This window comes from Oryzias latipes, chromosome 11 (assembly GCF_053564925.1).
Source record: "Oryzias latipes strain Hd-rR chromosome 11, Olatipes_Hd-rR_3.1".
Lineage (NCBI taxonomy): Eukaryota > Metazoa > Chordata > Actinopteri > Beloniformes > Adrianichthyidae > Oryzias > Oryzias latipes.
In genome coordinates, this window is record NC_136247.1 from 4,877,332 (window position 1) to 4,900,959 (window position 23,628).

The 23,628-nt window shown below is 42.0% G+C and overlaps 1 protein-coding gene and 1 long non-coding RNA gene across 3 annotated transcripts in view; one reads left to right on the forward strand and one right to left on the reverse strand.

Moving 5' to 3' along the window:
• Positions 1 to 1,010: 1,010 nt before the first annotated feature.
• trappc9 (trafficking protein particle complex subunit 9) overlaps positions 1,011 to 23,628 on the reverse strand; it is a 169,293-nt gene continuing 146,675 nt past the window's right edge. For both annotated transcript variants that reach the window (XM_023960198.2, XM_023960197.2), the window contains 2 exons: positions 3,184 to 3,407; positions 1,011 to 1,677 (listed from right to left, as the gene is read on the reverse strand). In XM_023960198.2, the coding sequence (XP_023815966.1) occupies positions 1,498 to 1,677; positions 3,184 to 3,407 (404 nt within the window). In that variant the 3' untranslated portion in view covers positions 1,011 to 1,497. The remainder of the gene's footprint in view (positions 1,678 to 3,183; positions 3,408 to 23,628) is intronic.
• LOC144995130 (uncharacterized) lies at positions 6,154 to 12,479 on the forward strand. The gene is made up of 3 exons (XR_013658763.1): positions 6,154 to 6,866; positions 10,309 to 10,454; positions 11,450 to 12,479. It is a non-coding gene; the product is annotated as an uncharacterized LOC144995130 (long non-coding RNA).

Consider the following 23,628-nt stretch of genomic DNA (forward strand, 5'->3'; position numbering starts at 1 on the left):
CCCCCCCCCCCCCCCCCCCCCAGGGGAGGGGTTAAATATAGAGAACAAATTTGGCAAAACCAAATGTGTGAAAACTGACGGGGCTTTAACTTCCACAGTAAACTGTTTTTCGACAGAATCGCAAGGGTGCTAATAGTTTTGGCCATGACTCAATGCTGAAGTCATAGCACACAAGAAACCCACAACAGCAGATCAGTCACTTTGTTTGGGCTGTCCTGTTGAAGGGCACAGATTTGATGTCTTTCTTCCACCTTTCTTCAACATTTTCACTAAACAGATTTCCACGTTTTAGCTTTAAGTTTATCAGGATACAAACAGCAGTTTATGGACGCTTTTCTCTGGAAGAGTTTGCTTTAAGTGAATTCCAACGGAGCTCGTTCTCTGGAAATAAATAATATTTGCAAACAACCACCTCCTTGCCAATCTCTTGTGCATGTTGCATTTGACAAAACGTAAAATGTAGTTTTAGGATTCAAAAGCAGCAGAGATTTTAAATAACTCTTTATGTCCAGATACTTCAGGAGAGTTTTACAAAGGAGGCCGTTCCTCAGTCAGCGCACAGATCCGAACAGTTGTGCTGCAGTAAACATGGAAAAAGTTCAGACTCTTTCAAAAAGTTCCATCCAAACAAAGCTGGTGGATTCATCTGTCATCAGTATCTGCTTCAGTCTGTTAGTGGGGATAACAGATTACCAGGGTCACACACGGGAGCTACCTTAATGTGTAAGACATAGATGTGAAATACAAATAATATGAAAAATCAAATTTCGTCTCCCAAATTTTATCAACTTAATTCCTGTAAAAAAAACTTTATGGTTGAAATCTACAAATTGCTTTATGTTAATCAAGTTTACTCACTCACCTGCTTGGTCCCACCCCCTTCCTCAGGGCTCCTGATTCCTATGGACCTGGCACAGGATGCTGCCCCCCCGCCCTCGGTGATCCACCGTTCTCCTCCAGTTCCGTGGTGTTCAGTGTTTTAATCCCACACACACACACACACGTTAATATTTTGCTGTTTAGCTTTTATTGTTCATGTATAAACTGTGATCATCGCAGACAGAGCATCACGTCACACAACATCTTTGTGGGAAAGTCAACTTAAAAGTGACCATACTTTTGTCCAGCATTGAATTGTTGAGTTTAGTGTCCAACAACAAGCTAGCAATAGATTGGTGAAAAGTTAACCTTTGAACTTGAAGGTAACAGGTAAAGTTTTGAGCGCAGGTTCCACTGTGACAGATCACATGGGGGGGTTGCAGTGCTCAAACATACAGAGAAGGTTCAGCTAACACAAGCTAGCATGTTAGCTTAACCATCATTCACTTTCAGCATTGAAAATGCGGCGTGTTGATTGTTTACTAGCTTGAAGTTGGCTTTGCTTTACCTTAACAACCTTAGCTGCAGAAACTTCTTACATTCATGTCTCTTTGCAGGTCTTTGTGGACCCACAGAGCAGTCTGTCATTACAACTCGTGACCATGTGGCCTGGAGGCCCTAGGCCCCCGCCTGCAGTGGAGCATCCAAGGCTCTGATGTGCACGCTGGGCAGGGTAAACCACGCCAAAGGCAGCCCTCGCCGGGCGCTGTCGTCTTGGAAGCGGATGTTCAGGTAGAAGTCTCCGGTGTAAAGAAACATCAGAGCTCCTTCACACACAGAACTGTCTTTGGCTTTAACCTGGAGACAGAAAACAGACAGCAGAGCTGTCAGCAGCACGTCTTTATGAAAACATTAGAACAACTGTATTGTTTCATGAAGCACTTTAAAACATATATGATTTATTATCTAAATTTTATTATTTGTAACCTAATTATTAAATCAAGAGTTGTTCTTATCATTCTTTATATAACTTATTGTACAGGGTTTTTTTTTCTGATAATCGAAAAGCTGCACTAATATTTCAAAGATTCTGGTTGCAAATCTGGCTGCACTGGCAGTATTCACACAAACAAAATGTTTTGTGTGTCATGACGGCTGCACAGTGGCACAGTGGTTAGCGCTTTGGCCTCACAGCTAGAAGGCTCTGCTGCGATCTTTCTATGTGGAGTTTGCATGTTCTCCCCGTGCATGCATGAATTTTCTCCGGAAACTCTGGAAGTTTCCTCCCCCAGTCCAAAAACATGCTTCATAGGCTGATTGGTTCATTCTAAAGTGTCTGTGAGTGTGTGTGGGAGGGATTTTGTGTCCTTTCGCCCAACAGCAGCCGGGAAAGGCTCTGGCAACCCCGCGACCCCCAAAGGGATGCGTAGTGTTAAAAAAAAGAAAATAAATGGATGGTGTGTCATTATAAAAAATATTTTGAACAATTCTTTTTTGTTTTATTCTGTAAACAAAACCTGTCCATGTGTCTTTTCTTTAAAATGCCTGCAATTGTTCTGCTTGTGGTTAAACCTTCCTGACGGCCTTCAAAGTGGGAATTCTTGCTGTATTTAGAATGAAGTCTGATAGAAACAGGAAATCTTTCTCAAATGTCCATAGGAAAACACATTCACCCCCTGAAGCCCATAGATCCCAGTGTTTTAAAGGGTCTATTTCATGCTAAATCATTTTTTTATGCTTTTAAGTGTATCATAATGTTTATTCCTCACAAAAAGAAACACCAAAGAGGTATTTTGATCAGTTCATGCACCTCTGAGCATTCCTCTAAAAACCTGCGCGCCGAGCACCAGCCCCTCCTAATCCACAAAAACGAGAGGCTCGTCACATTCATACATAGATAATTGAGGACCAGCCCCTTCCAGGAGGAGTCTGTGCTGCCAGCTCCGCCCCCAGGCTAACACACACACCCACTTTCTCTGCGGAGCTAGCGGTGATTGAAGAAAACGCTTTCCTTTTCTATGCACAATCTGCACATCAGTCTTTAGAAAAGGCCAGATGTTGTTTGCTTTTGTGGGAAAAACGCAGACACACTGCTGAGGCCGGCTCTAGGATGACATCATGAAATGGGCGACACTCACAAGGAGCGAAAGGCGGAGCCTCAGAGATCGAGTGGTCTTACCTCCAGATAGCAAAAGAGCTCAGGAAAATAATATTTCATTAGTTATTTGTAGTGTGCCAAAGGTAATAAATGATCGTATGGATACAGTTTCCTCTGAAAGGCTTAATAGTAGCATAGTTTAGGCCCTTTAATGAACAGTAAGCTGCATGGCTATTGTCGGACTTGATCCCGAGGCGCTAACTGACCGTGCTGATGCAGAAGATGTTGGAGCCGATGAAGGTGACGGCTTCATCCATGTCGTAGTTCTGCACTCCGTTCTGGTAGTCCTGAAACGGCACCACCATCAGCGCCAGCGGGCCCACCGAGTTCTTGCTCAGGTTGGTCAGTTTGACCTCCAGGGTCACAGCGTCGCCCACGATGCATTCAGCGACAACGTCACAGTCACATGGTTTTCCGTTCAACAGCACATCTGAACACAGAAACCAGAAATCAGAATGAGGCGAAGTGCTGGGAAAGTCAGAACCAGATCCACTCCAGACTGACTCTGCTGGGTGGAAAGTGTTGTGGTGCTGAGGAGAGAGCCTTCCAGGAGGCGGGGCTTTGACCTCCATGTGGACACACCTCAGCTGTCAGTGTATCCATTCCATCCCACTCGGCGTGTTTCTGTTTTTGTAGAAGGCTTTGAGCTCAAAGCTGAGGTGGAAGATGAACCAGTTTCTTTCAAATTTGGACCTTCAGGCAGAGCTGAACAACTCTCCTCCAGAGGCTTTCTGGTAGCCTGTAATTCAGAGAAACCAAAGCCCCTCCAGGCACCGCTTTGTCATTGGGTACACCTGCATGGACATGAGCTCTGCACAGTCTGCAATGTGAATGCAAACGTGATGAATATAGGAGCGAGCTGCTCTTTGCTCTCATGTCAGAACTCCTACAAATCTGAGAGCCACAGATAGATTCCTGTGAATATGACCCCAAACCCAACTGCAAAGCCCCCTATGGTTGCACTTTTGTTTTAATCCAGAGTTGCTGCTCAGAGCATAAGGTCAATAATGGATCCATGTCTTCAGATACATGCACAGACACGTGCACGCCTATTTTGGTCAGGCGTTTTTTTTCTTGGCTGGCAGCCTATAGTGACCCTTTGGCAAGGCGATATATTTAGATTGTTCAAAGTCTTGTTGCTAGGAGATGTGCAAATCATAAGTAAGCTACATTGGTTCTAAAATTGGAAATAAATTCTTTCACATTAAAAGTAAACAAAATTAGATCAGTAATGAGCTGATGGACTTCACCAGAGACACTTGCTGAAGTCTCAACCTCCACTTTTTGGACAGTAAACCTGAGCAAATGTGGATCCGCAGTGATCCAACATGCTCCGGTTACCAACACGCATGAAAATATTCATTGATTCATTCAGGATGCCACACGCCAACATTAGATTCTGAACACAAATGTGAAACCATCACCGGAGAGACCACAGGACTACGACAAAAAGTGATTCTTTGTTTGCAGAGTTGGTTTTTCTCCACTGCAATCAGATGAGCAAACACACGGGGAAAACATGCATCGCGTCCTCCTGCCTCTCTAGATGTAGGAAAACATTAACAGCTCAATGTTTGTTCTTCAACAGCAGTAAGCAGTGAAATTAATGAGCACTTCTGGTTCTGAAGCTTTCACTTTAACGATCTAAATTAAACCTGCAAACTTGTAAAATTAGTTTTCCTGAAAAGTTAGAGAATAGTAACCTGCGAACTAAGAAATCTGACGCTGGTCAACATGCTCGTACATGTTTGTCCTGTTAGATACACGCAGTGTGGCAGTATGGAAGTCACAAGTGTAAATGTTACAGTTTTCCTCACGTCTGAAAGTCTCAAAGTAAAAGGTCCATTCTTCTTTAGCGTCCCAAGTTTAGCCTTTGCCCACGACCTGATGACATGGAGGACGTGAGCATGGTTTAACCTGTCTTAACATTTTTGAACCTTAAAAGGCCTGTGAGGTCAACACAAAAAGGCGGAAATGCAAAAACCCATTTTAAGTGTGTAGGGACAGACTGTTGGAGGTTCACTGGACTTCAGGATGGCGTCGTCCACGGCGAAACCTTTGCTGACATTTTTTCATGTCATATAATGAACCCCAGTGGCAGTTGTAACGACTGCATGACTGCAAACACTGTCCACAGATGTGCACTCAGTTACCATGGTACCATGCAAGAGGTGGAGTTTGCCTTGTTCGAATTGTTTTGTCCACACCTGGGACAGTTTAGGTGGTGCTTTAATTGGGACAACTTTTTGAAATGATTTTAATTAATAAATTTTTATTTGAACGCTTTGAAAGATGTCGATTAGCTGGAAGGACTGGGAGTTTGGCGCAGACGCATCCTGCTTTAACTCACCTTTCGATCAACGGGCACCAACAGGTGAGTCGCCTGCTCTTAAGGCACAAGCCTCCCACAAAGTCAAAGGTAAAACTCTATACAACATCTGCCTGTGTGCTCATGAGCAGGTGCAGCTCGTGCAGCGACTTACATAACAAGAGGATCTGGTTTGGTTTCCATGTGCGCCCTGTTCTTTGCAGACGCTGCTGCTGGAGTCTGCAGAGGCAAAGCCCTGCGGCAGGCGTTGCCACAGCAACCGAGTGTGTGGGGGGGGTGCACCTGTGATTACACTACAACTCAGAGATTAAGCAATCCTCTCCTCCCCTATGCTGTCCCCCTGGAGGCCTCAGCCCAGGTGAGGGTAAAGGCGGCGTGGAGATTTACTGGCGTGTTCCAGATTATGTCACGTGTCACGGCGAGTTTCAGCTCACGAGGATGTGAAGCACGAAAAAAGCTGAAAAATCCTATCAGTCGTGTTCATGACACGTCACACTTTCTGGCTTTTGGACAGAAATACTCCAAAACAAAGAGGGCGTTAAGTCTGCTGACTGCCTTAGCTGCGTATTTCTACTGACAGAGGAGGTGTGAAGCAGAAAGAAGTGGCGTTGATTTACCACAGTTTCAGCTGCTACATTTAAAAATAAACAGCAGCATGCAACAGCTCAGTGAGCATGTGGGGTCACCGTTTACTGTCTGAAGATGTGCTCTAAAAGGTTGAAGTAAGCAGCAGAAAGTCTAAAAATAACAGCATCAGTCATGCCCTGAAGCCATCTGCCCCTTTTAGAAGGATCCTCATAACAACGCCTCACATGAGTGGTATTGTCTTTCAACGGATGGTTGGAGATCCCGTCTGCTGCGAGGAAAACCAGCCAAGAACACGCTTGGATGATTTTCTCCTCACTTTTGGAGCAGATGAAACGCAGTTTGGACCAGGAGAGACTAAAGATGCAGTCCAGCAGAAGATCCACAGCCAGGCCTATCCCTCCATGAGGGTCACAGATAATCAATGATAAAAAAATCCACTGTGAAAATGGAGGATACAACTTTTCAGGTTGCTAAATGAATAAGAGGTTCAAAAAGATATAAATGTGATGAAATCTCCATTTAACACATTGGTCTGATCATTTTTGCTGCCCTACACCCATTTATCATCTTTTCCACAGAAAAGTGGGCATTTATTATTTATAAGGAGGTCAGAAGAGTTAATATCTAAATTTTATCCAAATGAAAGTGATGAAAACGTTAACAAATGAAAATGAGTGCTTTAGAACACCGCAAACTTCAGAAAAGCCACGGTCCGAAGTATGGATCCAATCAAGGAAACGGGAAAAAAAGGAAATGTAATGTTCTGACGAAGAAAGGAAGAAAAGCTGATGAAAGAGAAGCCAAAGGCCTGAACGGACAGAGGAGACAGAGGGGAGTGGGCGTGGCCTCCTGCAGATGGTTCAGTATTTCTGTTCAGTATTTTTCCCTCTCAGACCTCGGCTGGACACACAGAAGGTCACCTTCACAGAGTGGGGTATCTAATCTTCCATCTTCCTCTCCACTGGGATCTCGGTGGGTGAATCACACACAGAACCCTTCCATGATATATGTTGGTCATAGACAAACATATATGGAGGTGATTTGTTCTCCTTTAGATAAACTGGGCTCAATTGGATTCTACTAATCAGGGAAAACTTAAATGACTTGAATTGATCATATTTGTGTCCATCTAGTGTTTTTTGTCTTTTGTGTAGTGCTTTGAGAGACAACCTCAGCTGTGAGCTTTATAATTGAATTGAATTAATTTGATAATTATCGGAGAGCTTTTGAAACCACGACCCCCTCCCCAGATTTGACCAGGAGCAGCAGCTGATTCTCCAGCTCAGGGGAGACTGCTACCTGAACAACGGAGTGTGTTTTGTGGACAGGACATTCATTTGCCTCACTTTTGTCTTTGTCAGACTAGCAGAAGAGTAGGGGTCAGTATGGTGCCGGGGGAGCTTTGAGGACCCCCTCCTCACCTAGCTGATACAAGCAGGTGATATATAAAGCCGTTTTAAGGTTTTACCTGAGAAGACGCATCGGTTGCCATAGCAATCCCCAGCAGCAGAAAACTGCAGGTTCTGTTGAAGCAACAGTTGTTGTTTTTTTGGAGGAACAACAATGGCTCATCTCCACACAGCAGCAGACCAAACCAAACAGCGCTGCCCCCAGCGTACGCTCACTCTCCAACAGGATTACTCATTCCAAACATGGCTTTCATTCTGGGCTGCAGCCGTGTGACTTCTGTGTACTCAAATAACAGACCCCCCCACCACCACCACCGTTTCTCCCAGCCCGTGTTTGAAGTTGTGTTTTGCCTCAGCAGCAATCTGCTGGCTCGCTTTTTTCTCAGTTTTAGCATCCTCACCTTCAGCAGCAGGAGGAAGATATGTTTCATAAAGTCTGACCAATGAGAGGGAACTCTGCAGGGATTTATGACTAATGAGGAGTACTACTTTAAATACTACATGTACTTTCATAGATCTGTGCCTGCAGAGTCTTTTGGGCTCTTTGGGATGTGATTCGAGTTCTCGGTGTGTCAGTCTGTTCATGTGCAGTCCATCACATCTGTCGCATTGTCTGAAGCAGCTTCCAGATGAACCTGCTGTCTCTGCAGCCCGAACACTGGCGTCAGCTTTCACCAAATCATACAAAAATGAAGATCTGCAGAATAAAGGTGGCATTTTTTCAGCAGATATTTCATCTGTTTGGGTTTTCAGATTAAAAAACATGTAAATCATAAGTTTATGAACTCGTAACTACAAAAAGCAAATTCTGCTGTGCCAAGCAACAGTTGGATTTAAGAGTAAAAAAATGAAATTAAGCTCAGAAATTATAATTGAACCTTTATCTTTTAAGTCATTTCATCTGGAAAACATCTCATTTTTAATATCTCTAATAAAAAAATATATTTACATTTTTTACCTTACATTATATTTTCAATTAGAGGTGTCATTTCTGAATGAGGAGAGGTCTTTGACCCATAATTTACATATAATGTTTAAGACAAATGTGTAATTCTTTAAGAGAATTATGGTCTAGAAATTAGAATAATTGGACTGTTGTCTTCAGGCTAGTGCCTATAAATGTACATGGGGGGGTATAAATAGACCAACTTCAAGTACATAAAACTTTTTTGAGCAATATATGCTTATTTTAGTACTTAATATTTGTAACTACTGGAGCTATTTTTTTAATACCAGTGTTCTAAATTCACAATGTTATTTTCTCTTAAAAGGACAGGACATCACAATTTCTTTTAAGAAATGTTACTAAGGCTAATCTTACTCATTTCATTAGCAGACCTATTCACTCGTAGCCAGAGAAAAACATCATAGATTTTAGATTTTTGAACTCATGTTAAGATTTTTTCCAGTGTTGGCATGAAATGGGCAGTTTTAGTACACGCTTTAAGCATATAGTGTTCACACTGGTCATATACTAGTGGACATTCACGCAGTTGAAAGAGGCTTGGTGTGAAATGTGGAGGAGATGCAAATGTGGTGAATCTCGCTCCTGGTATTTTCTTTTCACAGCTCTATTCCGATGAAAAACTTGGTGTCGTAGAGTTCATGGTTTAACTTTTGACGCGAGTTCAATTGTCCCACATTTTGCACGTAGAGCTTGAACACTGACTTAAAAACGTACGTAACAAGAGAGTTTTAGCATCTTGAGAATGTGGAAACCTGAAACGCACATATATGTGCATTTACATAGACTTGTCATTGGAAGTGGTTGCTCGAAAGTGTGTTTCAGAGACCGGTGTGAACTTCATACTAAATACACAGTTTTAATTATTTGGACTCAAAAAACCTCCTCTAGGAAAGACCTGAAGAAATTATTTTATTATTCCATCCACTTTCAGAACCCACTGAACCTCTTCAGGGGTGTCAGACATGCTGCCACTGTCAGCAAAGTCAGAGTCAACTCTCAACAGCACTTTACTGTTCCTCCATCACCCAAAAAAAAACACCTTTTTCTAAGCAGCAATGCATCCTCCATGATCTCTTTCAGAAGTTCTTCAAAGGTAGTAGATGTTAAACAAACTTAACTCATCAAAAACACATCAAACTTATTAAAAGTTAAGTTAATTCAAGATTTATCCAAACTTAACTTAACAAAAGCTGAGTTTGGATAAATCCAAAAGATTTAAATTATTTCAACTATAATTAATCAATGATCAAATATCAAAGTAGTACTAGTTTTCAAAAACTCCAAATAAATCACTAGCTTGAAGCTTAAACATTAAAGGTTTAAGCTTCAGTCTTTAGTTAACGTATTAAACCTCCCCCCTCATTAAGGTGGTCAGCCTGTGGTGGCTGCTTGTAAGGGGTGGGGTCAGCTACACCTCTGTATTTCAGTTTAAAGACAGCAAGTCTGACAGCCAGTTAAATGGACCTGGCCTGGTTCTGTGATGTCATAGTGTGACCAAAGGAAAAAAGCCCCAAACTGAAAACCCGTTAAAGAAGAACAGAAGGATCTTTCCTGATCCAGGTTTCAGTCCAGGCAGCTTGAGCTTCAGGAGGGAAGTCTGGAGCTGTGGGAGCTCCACTGAGCAGCAGACAGGAAGGAAGCTCAGTGTTTAAAAATCAAATCTTTACGAATCCCTTCTGAGCGGAAAATAATTACGGCTATCTTCCCCTCCCAGACGCTGACTACGATAACCAGCTGCTGTAATAAATCCTGTCTGATAATCTGTCCTGCAGATGTAAACACCAGCAGAAACATTTATTCTCACAAAGACACAAAGGAAAACAGCATCTTTCTAACCACAGATCACTTTCACTCATAATTACTGCTTCTTTAATGATGGAAAATTTTAGAGATTTTGTATAAGTCACTGTTCAAAAAGTAAAAATAAAAAAAGTTTCACGTTTTATTTTATGTGAACTGTTTCTCTGTTCAGGGATTGTCTCTTTCTTGAGCAGTTATAGCAGGAATCTTCAGAACCAGCTTCATTTTGCTGTTTCAGAACCAGAACTGGGCTCTGCAAGGATTTCCCTCAACTGCAGCTGAGCCGCTCCGCTCCAGTTTAAAGACTTCATGAAGACACTCCAGCAATTCTAAGAGACTGAACCGTCCACATGGGACTTTCTGACCCCCACCTCCGTCATTTCTGTGAGTTTCACCTTCACACCACTCAAACCTAAACAAGTCTGACAGCTGAACCCCCCCAGCTCCCCTTTATAATGCTTTTGATTAGAGACCAGGCTGGGTCTGATCAAATCCTGATCACTTTTGGATTCTAGATCCAGCTTCATTTAGACGTTAAACAAGCCCAAAACATGATCTAATGCTGAAAGTACAAACTAGAAATAGAAACAGAAAAATATTGTTTGAAGAAACCTGCTAAAACGTAGCGTTGATAAACAAAAAGGATTCATGGTTCCTGGCATGGAAATGCTGTCATGTCTGCAGGGAAACAAAGCCACAACTAAAAAACTGCACATGGCGTCTTTGTTATGGTCAAATATTTGCACTCTGGGGCGGTACGACACTGGAACGGTGCACAGCGCTATAAAGCACTCACCTCGGTCTCCAGAGAGCGGAAAACCAAACAAAGCTGCTCTGCAACGGCGAACCTGGCAGGGGTTGGGGGGGGGGAGTGTTGTTTGGCGAGCACAAATCCAGAGCTGCTAACGACGGTTAGAAAAGTCCGAGTCATCACTGAGCGGCGGCTGGAGCTGCTGGCTGCTGCCACGGTCCACATTCATGTCATTTTCCTGCCTCATTACTGGATGTTTGAATCCACTTTACTGACAATCAGAAGCTCAACTGTTAAGAAGCAGCTGAGAGCGACTTCGCAGTACTGCTGTAAAACCGTTGGAAACAGACTAAAGTTACGCTTAAAGAAGGAGTGAAAGATAGATAGACACTGCTTGGTTTGATATCCTATAATCATTTACACTTGAAGATGAAATTATTAGCCCCACTATGACATTTTCTCCCAAGAGCTGTAAAACAGAGCAACAAATGTTTAACATCTTAGCTTGATTATGGATGCTTCCATCATTTTACTTTCCACTGTAACAGAAATGTTTCACAAAAATAAAAAACTTTAATAGCTTTAATTGCTAGCCCTCTTGATGCTAATTGTGTATCCTTTTCTCTAGATAACCACCTGCAGTTGTTTGTTGTAGTATTCAACAAGTCTCTGACATCTCCTGAGGAATCCTTCCCCATTCGTCTTTGGCAAACCTCTCAAACTTCTCCAGACTGAATAGCCTTAGTCTTCAGTTCACCCCACAAAACTTCAGTGAGATGCAGGTCAGGGCTTTGTGCAGGTCAGTCACCAACTGTCACTCTGGTCTTCACTGTGGTCTTCTAAAGGTCGTTCTTACCTGTTGTGGGTTGTTGTCATGTGGAAGACAAAGTGACAAGCCAGACCGTGATTGGCTGCAGATTGCTTGAGGTTTTCTTCAAAATCTTCACATAACCTTCTTTCTTCATGATTCCTTCCACCTTGACAAGTGTTCCAGCTCCAGACTGAAGCATCCCCACAGAGTAATACCCCCCCCCCCCCCCCCCCTCTCCGATTCCACATATAAAAATGGAGGAACCCCAACTCGTCATTGGTCAACATGTGGTCTGGCTTCACGGTTGGTCAGTGATGCATGTTCTTGTCAACCAAGCAGAACACAACATGAACGCTTTGACTGGATTTGGCAGCACACCTCAGTGAACTAATACAGCAAACACCAACAATCATCTGAAATGTTCTGATGGTAAATGTTGTCTCTACGACCTCGCCCTTCAGGGATCTGTTTGAGGAAAACCTTTCGACCCTATTTCAACAAGAGGTGCTGTGTGAACCAACATCTAAAATAATATGAAATCGGCTCTGGATGAAATTTCCAAAGGAAAACTGCAGGACAAGCAGGGGTTTCGGTTGGAGTTATCAGTTTGAAGCAAGAACACCAAAGTAATACGATGTTCGTGCCACACAAGTGCACAAGCAGAAACTTCCCTTCACTACGTCTACTTATTTGACTCTGCAGAACAAGCTGCAGATTGAGTCACTGCATGGACTTCTGGAATTCATGAGGACTGACATCATAAAAGAACTTCCTTCTTTCAAGAAAAAAAAAACTGCTCCACACCAGCTTTCCCACTCAGATTCGCCAATACTAAAACCCCAACAATTCCAACAAAAAAACAAAAGATGAGTGCTTCTGTGTAGGTGAACTTCAAAACAGAAGAGACTCATTAATTATGAATTTAAAATTTTAACAACGAAGATTTAATTCAGTTGTGTCTAAACATGAATTCATTAAAGGATATGTTGTAAAGAAATAAGCATCAGAATCTGTGTTTCAACAGGCTGAATGGGAATAAACTTCTATGAATTTGAAGTAAAAAAAAAAGACAAAACAAATAACATTTCATAAATCAGATCTCCAAGGGTTTTTTGCCGTTCTTTTCAGTCCAGTTAAAAAAATACTATATTTATTCCTGAGGGGAAATCAGAAGTTGCTGTAAATCATCTTTTGAGACTCCTCAGAGTCGGAAGGATCTGCCTCTACCAATGCCAGACATCCAAAGACCGCTTCTATGGAAGCAATCTTCCAGCCGCTAAAACATGGAAGATGCTGAGATGCTGAAAGGACAGTGAGACCTCTAACTCAGGCTGGAGCACAGAAACATTCCACTCACACACCTACATGGAACATGTGTAAATCTACACTCACCAGACAGTTTATTAGCACCACCTTGCTAGTGCCGGGTTGGCATACAGTAGATTCAAAAAAGGTTCTGGAAACATTCCTCAGAGAGTTTGGTCGTTATTGCCATGACAGCATAACACAGTTTCTGCAGATTTGTCTGCTGTACATCCATGATGTCAATCTCCCGTTCCACCACATCCAAAAGTGATCTATTGGGTTGAGATCTGGTGACTGTGGAGGCCGTTTGAGTCCAGTGAACTCATTGTCATGTTCAAGTCTGAGATGATTCCAGCTTTATGACATGGAGCCTTATCCTGCTGGAAGTAGCTATCAGAAGATGGAACACTGTGGTCAGAAAGGGATGGACATGGTCAGCAACAAAACTCAGGTAGACTGTGGTGTTGGAACCATGCTCAACTGGTACTAAGGGGTCCAGTGTGCCAAGAAAATATCCTCCACACCATTACACCACCACCACCATCCTGAACCACTGAAGGCAGAATGGATGCTTTCTGGTTGTTGACCCCAAATTCTGACCCTACCATCAGAATGTGTCAGCAGAAATGGAGACTCATCAGACCAGACAAGGTTTTGCTAATCTTCTATTTCCCAGTTTTGGTGAGTCATTTCAATCCCCTTTCTTCTCCGTTCTGATGTTGGTTTGAACTACAGCAGATCCTCTGGACCAGGGGTGCCCAAATCCAGGACTTGTCGGGCAGTGTCCTACATGTTTTCCAACCATCCTGCCATTGGAGCTCCTTATTGGCTAAACACACCTGATCCAGGTAATCAACAACAGGAAAAGCAGTTTCTGGAAAACTTGCAGGAGGTCGGCCCTCGAAACCTTAGTTCCCAAATTTGCCAAACACTGAATCTTTTCTGGTTACAGCTTTGGACTTCCTCACAAACAAGCAGGATCTTTATCAAACACCAGACTGAGAGCTCACTGCGGTTTACTCACTATGATGAATGGAAAATATATCTGAAATAACTAACAGCCCCAGCAAGGTCAAGTTAAATTAGCCAGAGCAATTCAGGAACCTGGACTCTAAATGAAATCCTCCTTAACGTCTAACCCTTCTGCCATCCATCACTTTCCTAAAACAAGAAGTTGCTCCCTTCATCATTCTCCATCACTCCGTCTCTGCATCCTCCAAACCTGCACAGTCTACCGTTCCATCTCCATTTTTCACCTTGTCATTCCCACTCATTAGTTGAACAGTTTCTGTCTTCACATTGTCTCACGCTCTGCATTTTCTCTCTGGTCTGTGACCCTGAAAGGCTTCTATTCCCCATCTGAGAGTTTTCTATTGTTAAATCAGCGGCTCAACTCCAGCAAACATTTATTTTAATCTGCATTACTCGCATCCTCTCATCCAAATTACACCCTTAAGCCATTCAAATCTGAGTATGTTTTCATTAAACTGCTTCAGAACAAAAGAGTAGAAGCTTTTCTTCCATAGCAAAGTTTCCCCTGAACGTCTTCAGCTCAATCGCTGCAGCTGAGAAGAAAAATGAAAACTTCACCAACACCTGATCTGTTGAGGGCAGGGGGGCAGTGTAATGCAGTAAATAAGTAATGAGCTATCATTCAAGTTGGTGTTTACACAACTGCTAAAACGTTTAGACTTCATCCAAATTGAATATAGAAAAATAATGACGGCTGGGGGCTGTCAATTATCTAAACAGTAGATAAATGGAAGTAAATGGCTCTAAAAGTTATTAGAAAGTCATCAGCAGAGCAGCCTTGCGTTAAATGTCACTATTAAGAAAAGTCTCACAGCTTTAATCTTCATGTGTAACTTAACACTTGCAGGTCTTTCTGGAAAAACAAATGACTGGTCTTCAATAAAAAAAAAAAAAAAACAATACGGCTGCTGTAGAAGCTGCCAAGAATACGAAGTTGGTAACAATATGTGCATCATCCAAACTGCATCTGAGCTGTGAAGATGAGACGTACTGACCAAGATTTAACAATCATCCCAGCTGCTGAAAGCACAAGTTTAATCACTCTTCTTGTTAGGTTTGACTTTGTGCTGCAGGACAAACTGTTTGCTGCTTTTGCAGAACACAGATTTAACAGAATCCCATCACAGATTCCCTCACTAGAGCCTATGATTGGTTAGTCACCAGCAGGATGTATCTCCATTTACTCTATGATAGGTTCCAAAGACCTCCAAAGGTTTTATCAGAACAAAGTAGGAATAAATAAAGATAAAAGAATGAAAATGATCATTCTGTCTGTAGCGCTTTTCTACCTTGTTTTAGAGTTCAAAGCACTTTACAGTCCCAGTCCCATCCACCCATAAACACACACATAAACACACGGATGGCGGCTCTGCTGCCAAACACTGGCACCAACCTATAACCACCAGGAGCAATGTGTCTTGCCCAAGGACACTTTGACAGATCGGTGGGTAAAGCAGGAATCAATCAGAGGTCGACCACTCTACCTCTGAATCATGGCCACTTAGCTTCCAGTCGAATGCTGATGAATGTTCAAAGCAAGAGTTTCTTGCTTAATGCAAGTGAACCCTGATGTGTTCCAACTGCAGAGGGAACACAGACGGGAAATAAATGAAGACACGATGATGTACCCCAATAGGATATGTGTCAATTGATTGTAGTTTAGTCCACTCAGTAAAATCAAATGTAAAGACTAAGCAGACTAAAGGAAGGCTGGATTTTTCTGAATCAAGAATATCTGCTCAAGAATCCTAGTCTGGATTCAAAGAGTTTTCCTTTTCTTACACCAGAGAAAGAAAACCCATCACATTTGGTTTTAATAAGGATTTCTTGATTTAATATTCTTTGATTCATTGCTTTGATTGGTTGGTGGATTGATTGGCTTGTCAACCTTTCTTTTATATAGCAGCAATAATCCAGTTCTAGAAATTTGGTTATTAATACTTTTTCAGTCCAATTGCAGATTATTATCAAGTAACAAAGATGAAGGTATTATTGGTTATCATCAAAACGTTTGTCCTTAGTATTAAATATTTATAAATTGAACTTTTAAAATGCTTTGCAATTGCATTTGCATTCTTAATTATATTTTTTAAATCCTTTATTAAATGCACATTATAGCTCCTGCCAGGATATATAAAGAACTTAAAGGTCTCATTTTAAATCATTTTTCATTTGAAAGTTCACAATGGGCTCTACTTATGTTCAGCTGAACACCATCCCCCACTTAGCAAAGTAAAATAAACCTTCATGAAATTAAGCAAAACTCCAACCTGCTGCCGCTGTTACACCCAGATTTCCACATAAAAAGCTCAGAGGTTTCATGGATCTGCTCTTGAAAAGATCTGACAGCACAAAGTCAAACTATTATAGAGTTTCCCTCCCATCTTTCCAACCAGATCAAAGGAAGTGACAGAACCATGAATAACATTAATACATTCTATTAAATTATGTCACGGAAATCACCAGAGGGATGCTTCATTTCATAGCTCCAGACTCTGAAAACAGGCTGATGAACAGAAGGTCCATGGATGCTGCTGCAGTGCCTGCATGTTTTCAAGGGGTCTAAATGTCTATAGACGAGAATCATAGCGAATGTCCACAAAGCATTAGAAAGAACTGTGAGGCTCCAAAACGTTTTTTTCCACTGGTTCCAGGTCAGGACCTGAACCAGTCAGACCACAAAGTCTTTGAGTGGTCCTCAAATTGGATCTCAACAGGCAGCATCTTTTTGTAGACCAAAAAAAAGAACCGCTTTTTGTCTGTTGCATTAATGTAAATGGTGGTAAAATAGCAATAATGGTAAATGGCACAAACTTTTATAGTTCTTTTCTAAATGGTAAATGGCGTATACTTATATAGCACTTTCTACCTTCTTTAAATGCCCAAAGTGCTTTACAGTCACAGACCCATTCACCCACGCACACACACATTCACACACGTTCACACACTGGTGGCGGCTCTGCTGCTGAACACTGGCGCCAACCTCCCACCAGAGGCAAGGTGGGGTTCAGTGTCTTGCCCAAGGACACTTCGACACATGGGCGTGCAAGGCGGGAATCGAACCTGCAATTTTACAATCATGGGTCATTCTCTACATTGCTTTGAGGCTCAAAATGCTTTACAGTCAGAGTGCCATTCACACACACACATTAAAGGTGGCTCCATTGCCTTGTACTGTGGGGTTTAGTGTCTTGCCCAAGGACACTACAACACAAAGGCGAGAAAGGTGGGAACTGAACCTGTGGTCTTCCAATCAGAGGTTGACCACTCTACCTCTGCACCATGGCTGACCCACTGAATTCCACATTTTGAACAACCAAGCCTTACAGATTTACTACAAACACATTTTAAAAAGTTGGTCAGAAGAGGAGACCCAGAATGTCCATCTCTTGTGCTTGTGCTGGGAATAGGAAGACCATTAGACAGAGTCTACATTCTTTTTGCTCTTTGATAATCGACAGATGAAAACAAAAATGTATGTCAGAGGAAGTTTGGGAAGAGAACAATAATCTCTGCAAGTTTCTTCTTGTTCTTTGGAAAGGTGTTATGCCACAGAGCTGCCTTGATCCCATGTCTGTGGAGAACAGATGGAAGCACTTGGAGGACCCAGCAAACAAAGAATTTTGTTAGAAACAAAAGCATCAGTCGTGCTCTGACTGAAGCTGGTTTCTCGGTTCCGTATAATGAGGAGTAGGAGTGGCTGAAGAACTGATGAGGACTAAGATCACAGCCTCGCGACAAAAGCCATAATCATAAACCACTTAGGTGTATCATGTTATTAACTGAATGCAAAATGATTAGAGAGAAAACTGAAGCACACTTCCTCTCATAACAATGCAGCCGACTCAGGCACATCGCCTTCCCTGATTTAATGCATTTTAAATACGAAATAAAAAAAGTGTGACCATCACAACCTGAAATGAATACAAAATCAACAAAACCGAAATACGACAAAGAAAGGCAACGAAAGGGGATTTTTCCTCCACAGTAATTCTGACTCCTTTTCAAACAACCCATTTCAAGCAGTGTAAGTGTTTTCTCAGGGCTCTAAAAGGAGCCAGTGAGGGCACCGAGTTAGCCAACTCCACTAAGGGATACACGGACTTCTGAATTAACAAATTTAAGGAATTTCATAAAGGAGATGTGAGGCAGGGAACACACAAAAGCAGCACAGACTGAACTCTGGGCTCCACTGGGATCAGCAGCAGCTCTAGTGTTGAAGGTCTGACCCGCAGAATCGGGTCCACTCAGTCATAGGAACAAGAGTAAGGTTGGATTTGGGGGGGTCATTTTTCAACCACATTAAAGAACTTCAGGAAGTCAAGACTGGTGAAAATGGCTTATGTGACCACTGATCAAATACAATAGGGGAAAAAAGTATTCAGTCAGCCACCAAATGTGCAAGTACTCCCACTTAAAAAGATGAGAGAGACCTGTAATTTTCATGATAGGTAAACCTCAACTATGAGAGACAAAGTGAGAATGGAAAAAAATCACATTGTCTATAATAATTTATTGATAATTTATGGTGGAAAATAAGTATTTGGTCAATAACAAATTAGCAAGATTTCTGGCTCACAGACCTGTCACTTCCTGCCTGTCCTGCACTGGTTACCTGTATTAATGACACCTGTTTGAACTGGTTATCTATAGAAAAAACACCTGTCCACAACCTCAAACAGTCACACTCCAAACTCCACTATGACCAAGAACAAAGAGGCACCAGGAACCAAACTGTTGACCTGCACCAGGCAGGGAAGAATGAATCTGCAACAGGTAAGCAGCCTGGTGTGAAGAAATCGACTGTGGGAGCAATTATTAGGAAATGGAAAACATACAAGACCACTGATAATCTCCCTCCATCTGGGGCTCCCCACAAGATCTCACGCCATTGGTCAAAATGATCACAGGAACGGTGAGAAAAAAATCCTAAAACCACACAGGGGACTTAGAGAAGGACCTGCAGAGACATGGGACCAAAGACCAAAGTAACAAAGGCTACCATCAGTAACACACTACGCCACCAGGGACTCAAACCCTGCAGGGCCAGACGTGTCCCCCTGCTAAAGCCAGTACATGTGCAGGACCGTCTAAAGTTTGCTAGAGAGCATTTGGAGGATCCAGAAGAGGATTGGGAGAATGTCCTGTGATCAGATGAAACAACTCTAGAAAGTTTCTGGTAAGAACTCTACTGGTCGTGTTTGGAGCAGAAAAATGCTGAGTTGCATCCAAAGAACACCAGACCTACTGTGAAGCATGGGGGTGGAAACATCATGCTTTTGGCCTGTTTTTCAGGAAAGGGACCAGGACGACTGATCGGTGCAAAAAGAATGAACAAACTTCCCTCCATTAGCAAGGGCATTGAAGATGAAACGTAGCTGGGTCTTCCGGCTTGACAACGAACCTAAACACACTGACCAGGTAACAAAGGAGTGTCTTCGCAAGAACCATTTCAAGGTCCTGGAATGACCTAGCCAGACTCCAGATCTCAAGCCCATAGAAAATCTTTGAAGGGAGTTGAAGGTCTGTGTTGCCCAGCGACAGCCCCAAAACATCACTGCTCTAGAGGAGATCTGTACGGACGAATGGGCCAAAATACCAGCAACAGTTTGTGAAAACCTTGTGAAGACTTACAGAAAACATTTGACTGCTGTTATTGCCAACAAAGGATAGACAACAAAGGTAGTGACACAGAGATCAAGTCGTCTTAATTCAGGGTAGGAAAGTTAGCTGTGAAAATAACGAATATTTCATTAAAATTGTTCTTTAATGTGACAAAAGTACTATATTATCATGCATATGGATATAGTTGACTCTGAAGGGCTTAAGAAAAGGCTGATATAAGACCTTTAACACTTTGAGGCTTCATTCAATCAAAAAACATTGACATCTAGTGGTGAGCAGAAGCCATAGCATCTTAAACAAAGAAGGTCTGAAGCTGGAACCCTAGTCAGTCCCATGTCTGCAACAAAAGTTCTCAGTAAAAGTCCTGAAGACACAGAAAGGCTTCCAAGATTATTGTGGCTCATTAAAAATAAGACTGATTAGTCGAGAACAAAAATAACCAAGTTTGTTTAACTGTGTACAATTATTTTAGCATTTGTCTGTGACTCACAGGAGGCTTCTGCCAATGTATTTTCTTCTGATCTGAGGCAGGAACTGCTGAGCGTTCAGTCTAAAATAGAAGTTTAGAAGTTTAGCACCTTGCAGAGACAGGATGCCAAAATAAAGATTTCTTGGCTGCTGCAGTCAAAAGCAAACATTGGAGAAGTTAGCAGAGGATTTTCTTGCACACTTGTGTGTGTCAGCGAAATGAACAATTTTACAGCATCCCCCAAAATCTGTGTGTGGGTCCCACCGTTGTCAACCAGCGAGGCCCGAGACACCTGTTCCACCACAAACACACAGAAGAAATGGAGAGGCCAGCATGATGAACGGCTGAGATTGGAGTCAGCCGAAAGAAGCAACAGATCAGTAAAGTGAGAAGAAAGACGAGGCGTGATGCTGCCAACAAGCACTAAATTCTCTCCTCCAAAATAAAACGTGTTGCTTCTAATAATAGCAGCACTTGCCCCTGGTTACGGGTGCTGATGGCCATCATCATTACCACCATTATTGTGTGATTTTCTGCAAAGCGCTGCTGGCAGTGTGAGATGAAAGCATGACGCCACCTTGTTCTGTGCATCTTTGTTTTCTGAGCGCCGACAAACTCCTAAGCGATTATCTAATAAACGTGTGAGCACCTGTAATAAAAATAATAAGCTGTTTGTTCGCCAGTGTCTTTTAGGACTCCTAAGGACACCTTACAGAATAAAAGACTACTGTAAAAGCCGTAAAAGTACTGAACAAACTAAACCCACAGAGAAACAGAGCAGCTTGTTGCTGCTGCAAAACCAAATAGAAGTACTCATAAAAAACATTAAAAGCACTGTTAAAAAACAGGAAGTACATTGTTTTTGACCTCATATGAACCACAGTAATGCAGAAACAACAGCTTCCTGTTTGGCGGTGATAATGACCAAAACCACAAAGAAGAAAAGAAGGCAAAAACTGTTGATCTGCTGACCAACAAACACCTTTTTGATCACTGCTCCCCGTTTACCAACAAGACATTAACTAGGCAGCTGTGGTGCAGAGAGCGGTCGACCTCTGATCGGAGCACCGCATGTTCGGTTCCCACCTTGTCCTCCCATGTATCAACGTGTCCTTGGGCAAAACTCTGAACCCCGATTGCTCCTGATGGCGCCAGTGTTATGCAGCAGAGCCCCAATCTGTGTGTTTGGTGGTGGGATGGGACTGTGACTGTAAAGCACTTTGGTTGTAAAAACAAGACAGGAAAGCGCTGTGATCGTACACATCATTTACCATACCCCTCACTCTCATTAGTTTACTGATGGATCCTGATCTGATCAATAGACTGAACCACATCAGGGTTTCCAAGTGGACCAGACAGACTTGTTTGATCCAAACCAGAGTTCAGGTCCTAAACAAAGCCAGTCTGCTGACTAAACTAAGCTACTTAAATATAAGTTTTATTCAAAGTTCTGTGCTACATTTTCCGAGATTTTTTATGGTTTGGATTATTTTACTGCAAACAAATGTCCCTTCAGAGGTAGAAAGTCGCACTTTTTCTCATGCATCAGCATGAGGGTCATCAGGTTTTTTGTCAAAGGGGTTAAAAGTTTCATTAAAATACATTTAAACTCCCCTACAAAAAATCAGTATTGACCACCATGTCAGTGATCCCATGAAGGTCATTTGGGTTTTTTCTGCTCAGTAACTGGAGTGAAGTGGATCCTGATCTGAGGACAGGTAAAGGGTAGACATCTAGACAAAATGGTTAAAGTTGTTTAAAGATGGAGTTAGACCTGAAAGTCTTAAGAAAAGAAAGATCTAAACATTTTAAAAATAGAAAAATATTCAGAAAAAATGCATACTGTTTTAAAAAGTTTGAACAAATCAAATTCCTAAAATTCAATAGTTTAAACACGAGAAAATGGACAGAAGACTCTGCTTCAGAACTGGAAGAGTAGCACAAAGTTGCACCTGAGTCTCCAAACTGGTCCTGGGATCTGACTGTTTTGTAGCAATCAAGAGGTCTGGGCTTTGTGAGACTGGAGGTACATGGCAGATGATAAGAACCACGGCACCCAACAGCAGCTGCTTTGGTCTGATGAGTTACAGTCGGGGAGATTTACTTCCATGATGAGTGTTTACAGAAAGCAGCAGAGAATATTGGAGGCTTACTGCGGGTTTGCAAACTGAGCTGCAGATTTAGGAAAGAATCAGAGGCCTGATGGATTCCAACAAAAGAAGATGATTCCTTTTCATCACATTATGTAATCAGGAAGGGGTCTGGTGGCAAATTTGTTCTCTTTTCAACACTTCATCATGGATTAGAGTGAATGATTAAAGTATTCCAGACACACAGACTGTAAATTAGTTCCATATTCTGCAGATTCAATTGTGGCCGTGATCCGGATGGATCCCAGTTTCTCCAGACAGAAGTGTCTGTTGGTGATTATCTGAATGGAGCAGATGATGAAGATGATGCAGTGATTCACTTGCCCTGAGGTCTACTCTCGCTGCTCATGATAACTGCACTGAGGCCAGACAAACCTTTGGAAATGTGGGTCAGGCTCTGATCAGCCCACAGAACTGCACCAAACTGAAACATCAAACAAGGAAATGTTCAGAATAATCTCTTTAGTGACGTCTGTAAAGGTTTGCATGTTTTACAGTTCCAAACGCCACCATGAGCTGCTTAATATCACAGACTTCATCACTACAGCAGCTGACCTTTAACAAACGCTGCTTCAGGTCGCCTTACAGGACTTATTTGTTCTCTGCTCCAAAGACAGAGCTGTTCATGAGTCTACCACTTGAAAACCTTCAGAGTTATGAAGATCTGGAGCAGTACGCCTCCCAACATGGGCTCTTCCAGTTCTCAGAAACTCTGGGAATGAGCGTGGTTTCTCTCTGCAAGATTTAAAAACAGCAGCTTTTGTGCAGAAAGGAGATGGAAAGAGCCCCATTAAACACTGGTCCCAAACCCTTTTCAGGTCGCGGCCCGGTTTAACGTCAGACAATATTTTCACGGGACCGAAGTGCTACTAGCATTTGTGCTACTAAAAGAAATTTAGTTGAATAAAGCGACAAGAACTCTGCAAAGGAAAATTGTTGATTGGTAGAAGTTGTGTCTGATTTGTAAAAAAAAAAAATCAATAAAAGGGACATTACAGTTTTCTTCCCCTATTATGACATTGAGAACTCCACCCAGGCTTAGGTCATCTTTCAGAGCAAAATGATTTTTCAGATTTTGTTTATAATGTGTTTCTATCACGAGGGAATTGATCAGCCAAAACTTCGATGTGTACAGCAATTAATTCAATCATGAGATGCTCTAAACTTTTCTCCATTTCTTTTAATTAACTCTTCATTACACCATAATCTGGGTAAATATTAATTCTGATTGGCTGAAGGGTGTCCCAAAAAAAGTGATGTTGGACACGTATAAAAGAAGTTCTGAACAAATATGTGAAGGGATGTGCTGGTCTAAAAAACCATTGGTAACTACAACAGTAAGATAAGATAGTGAATATGTGTTGATAAATGCTTGAAATATAAATAACAGAAATAGCTTGTTTGTTGACACACAT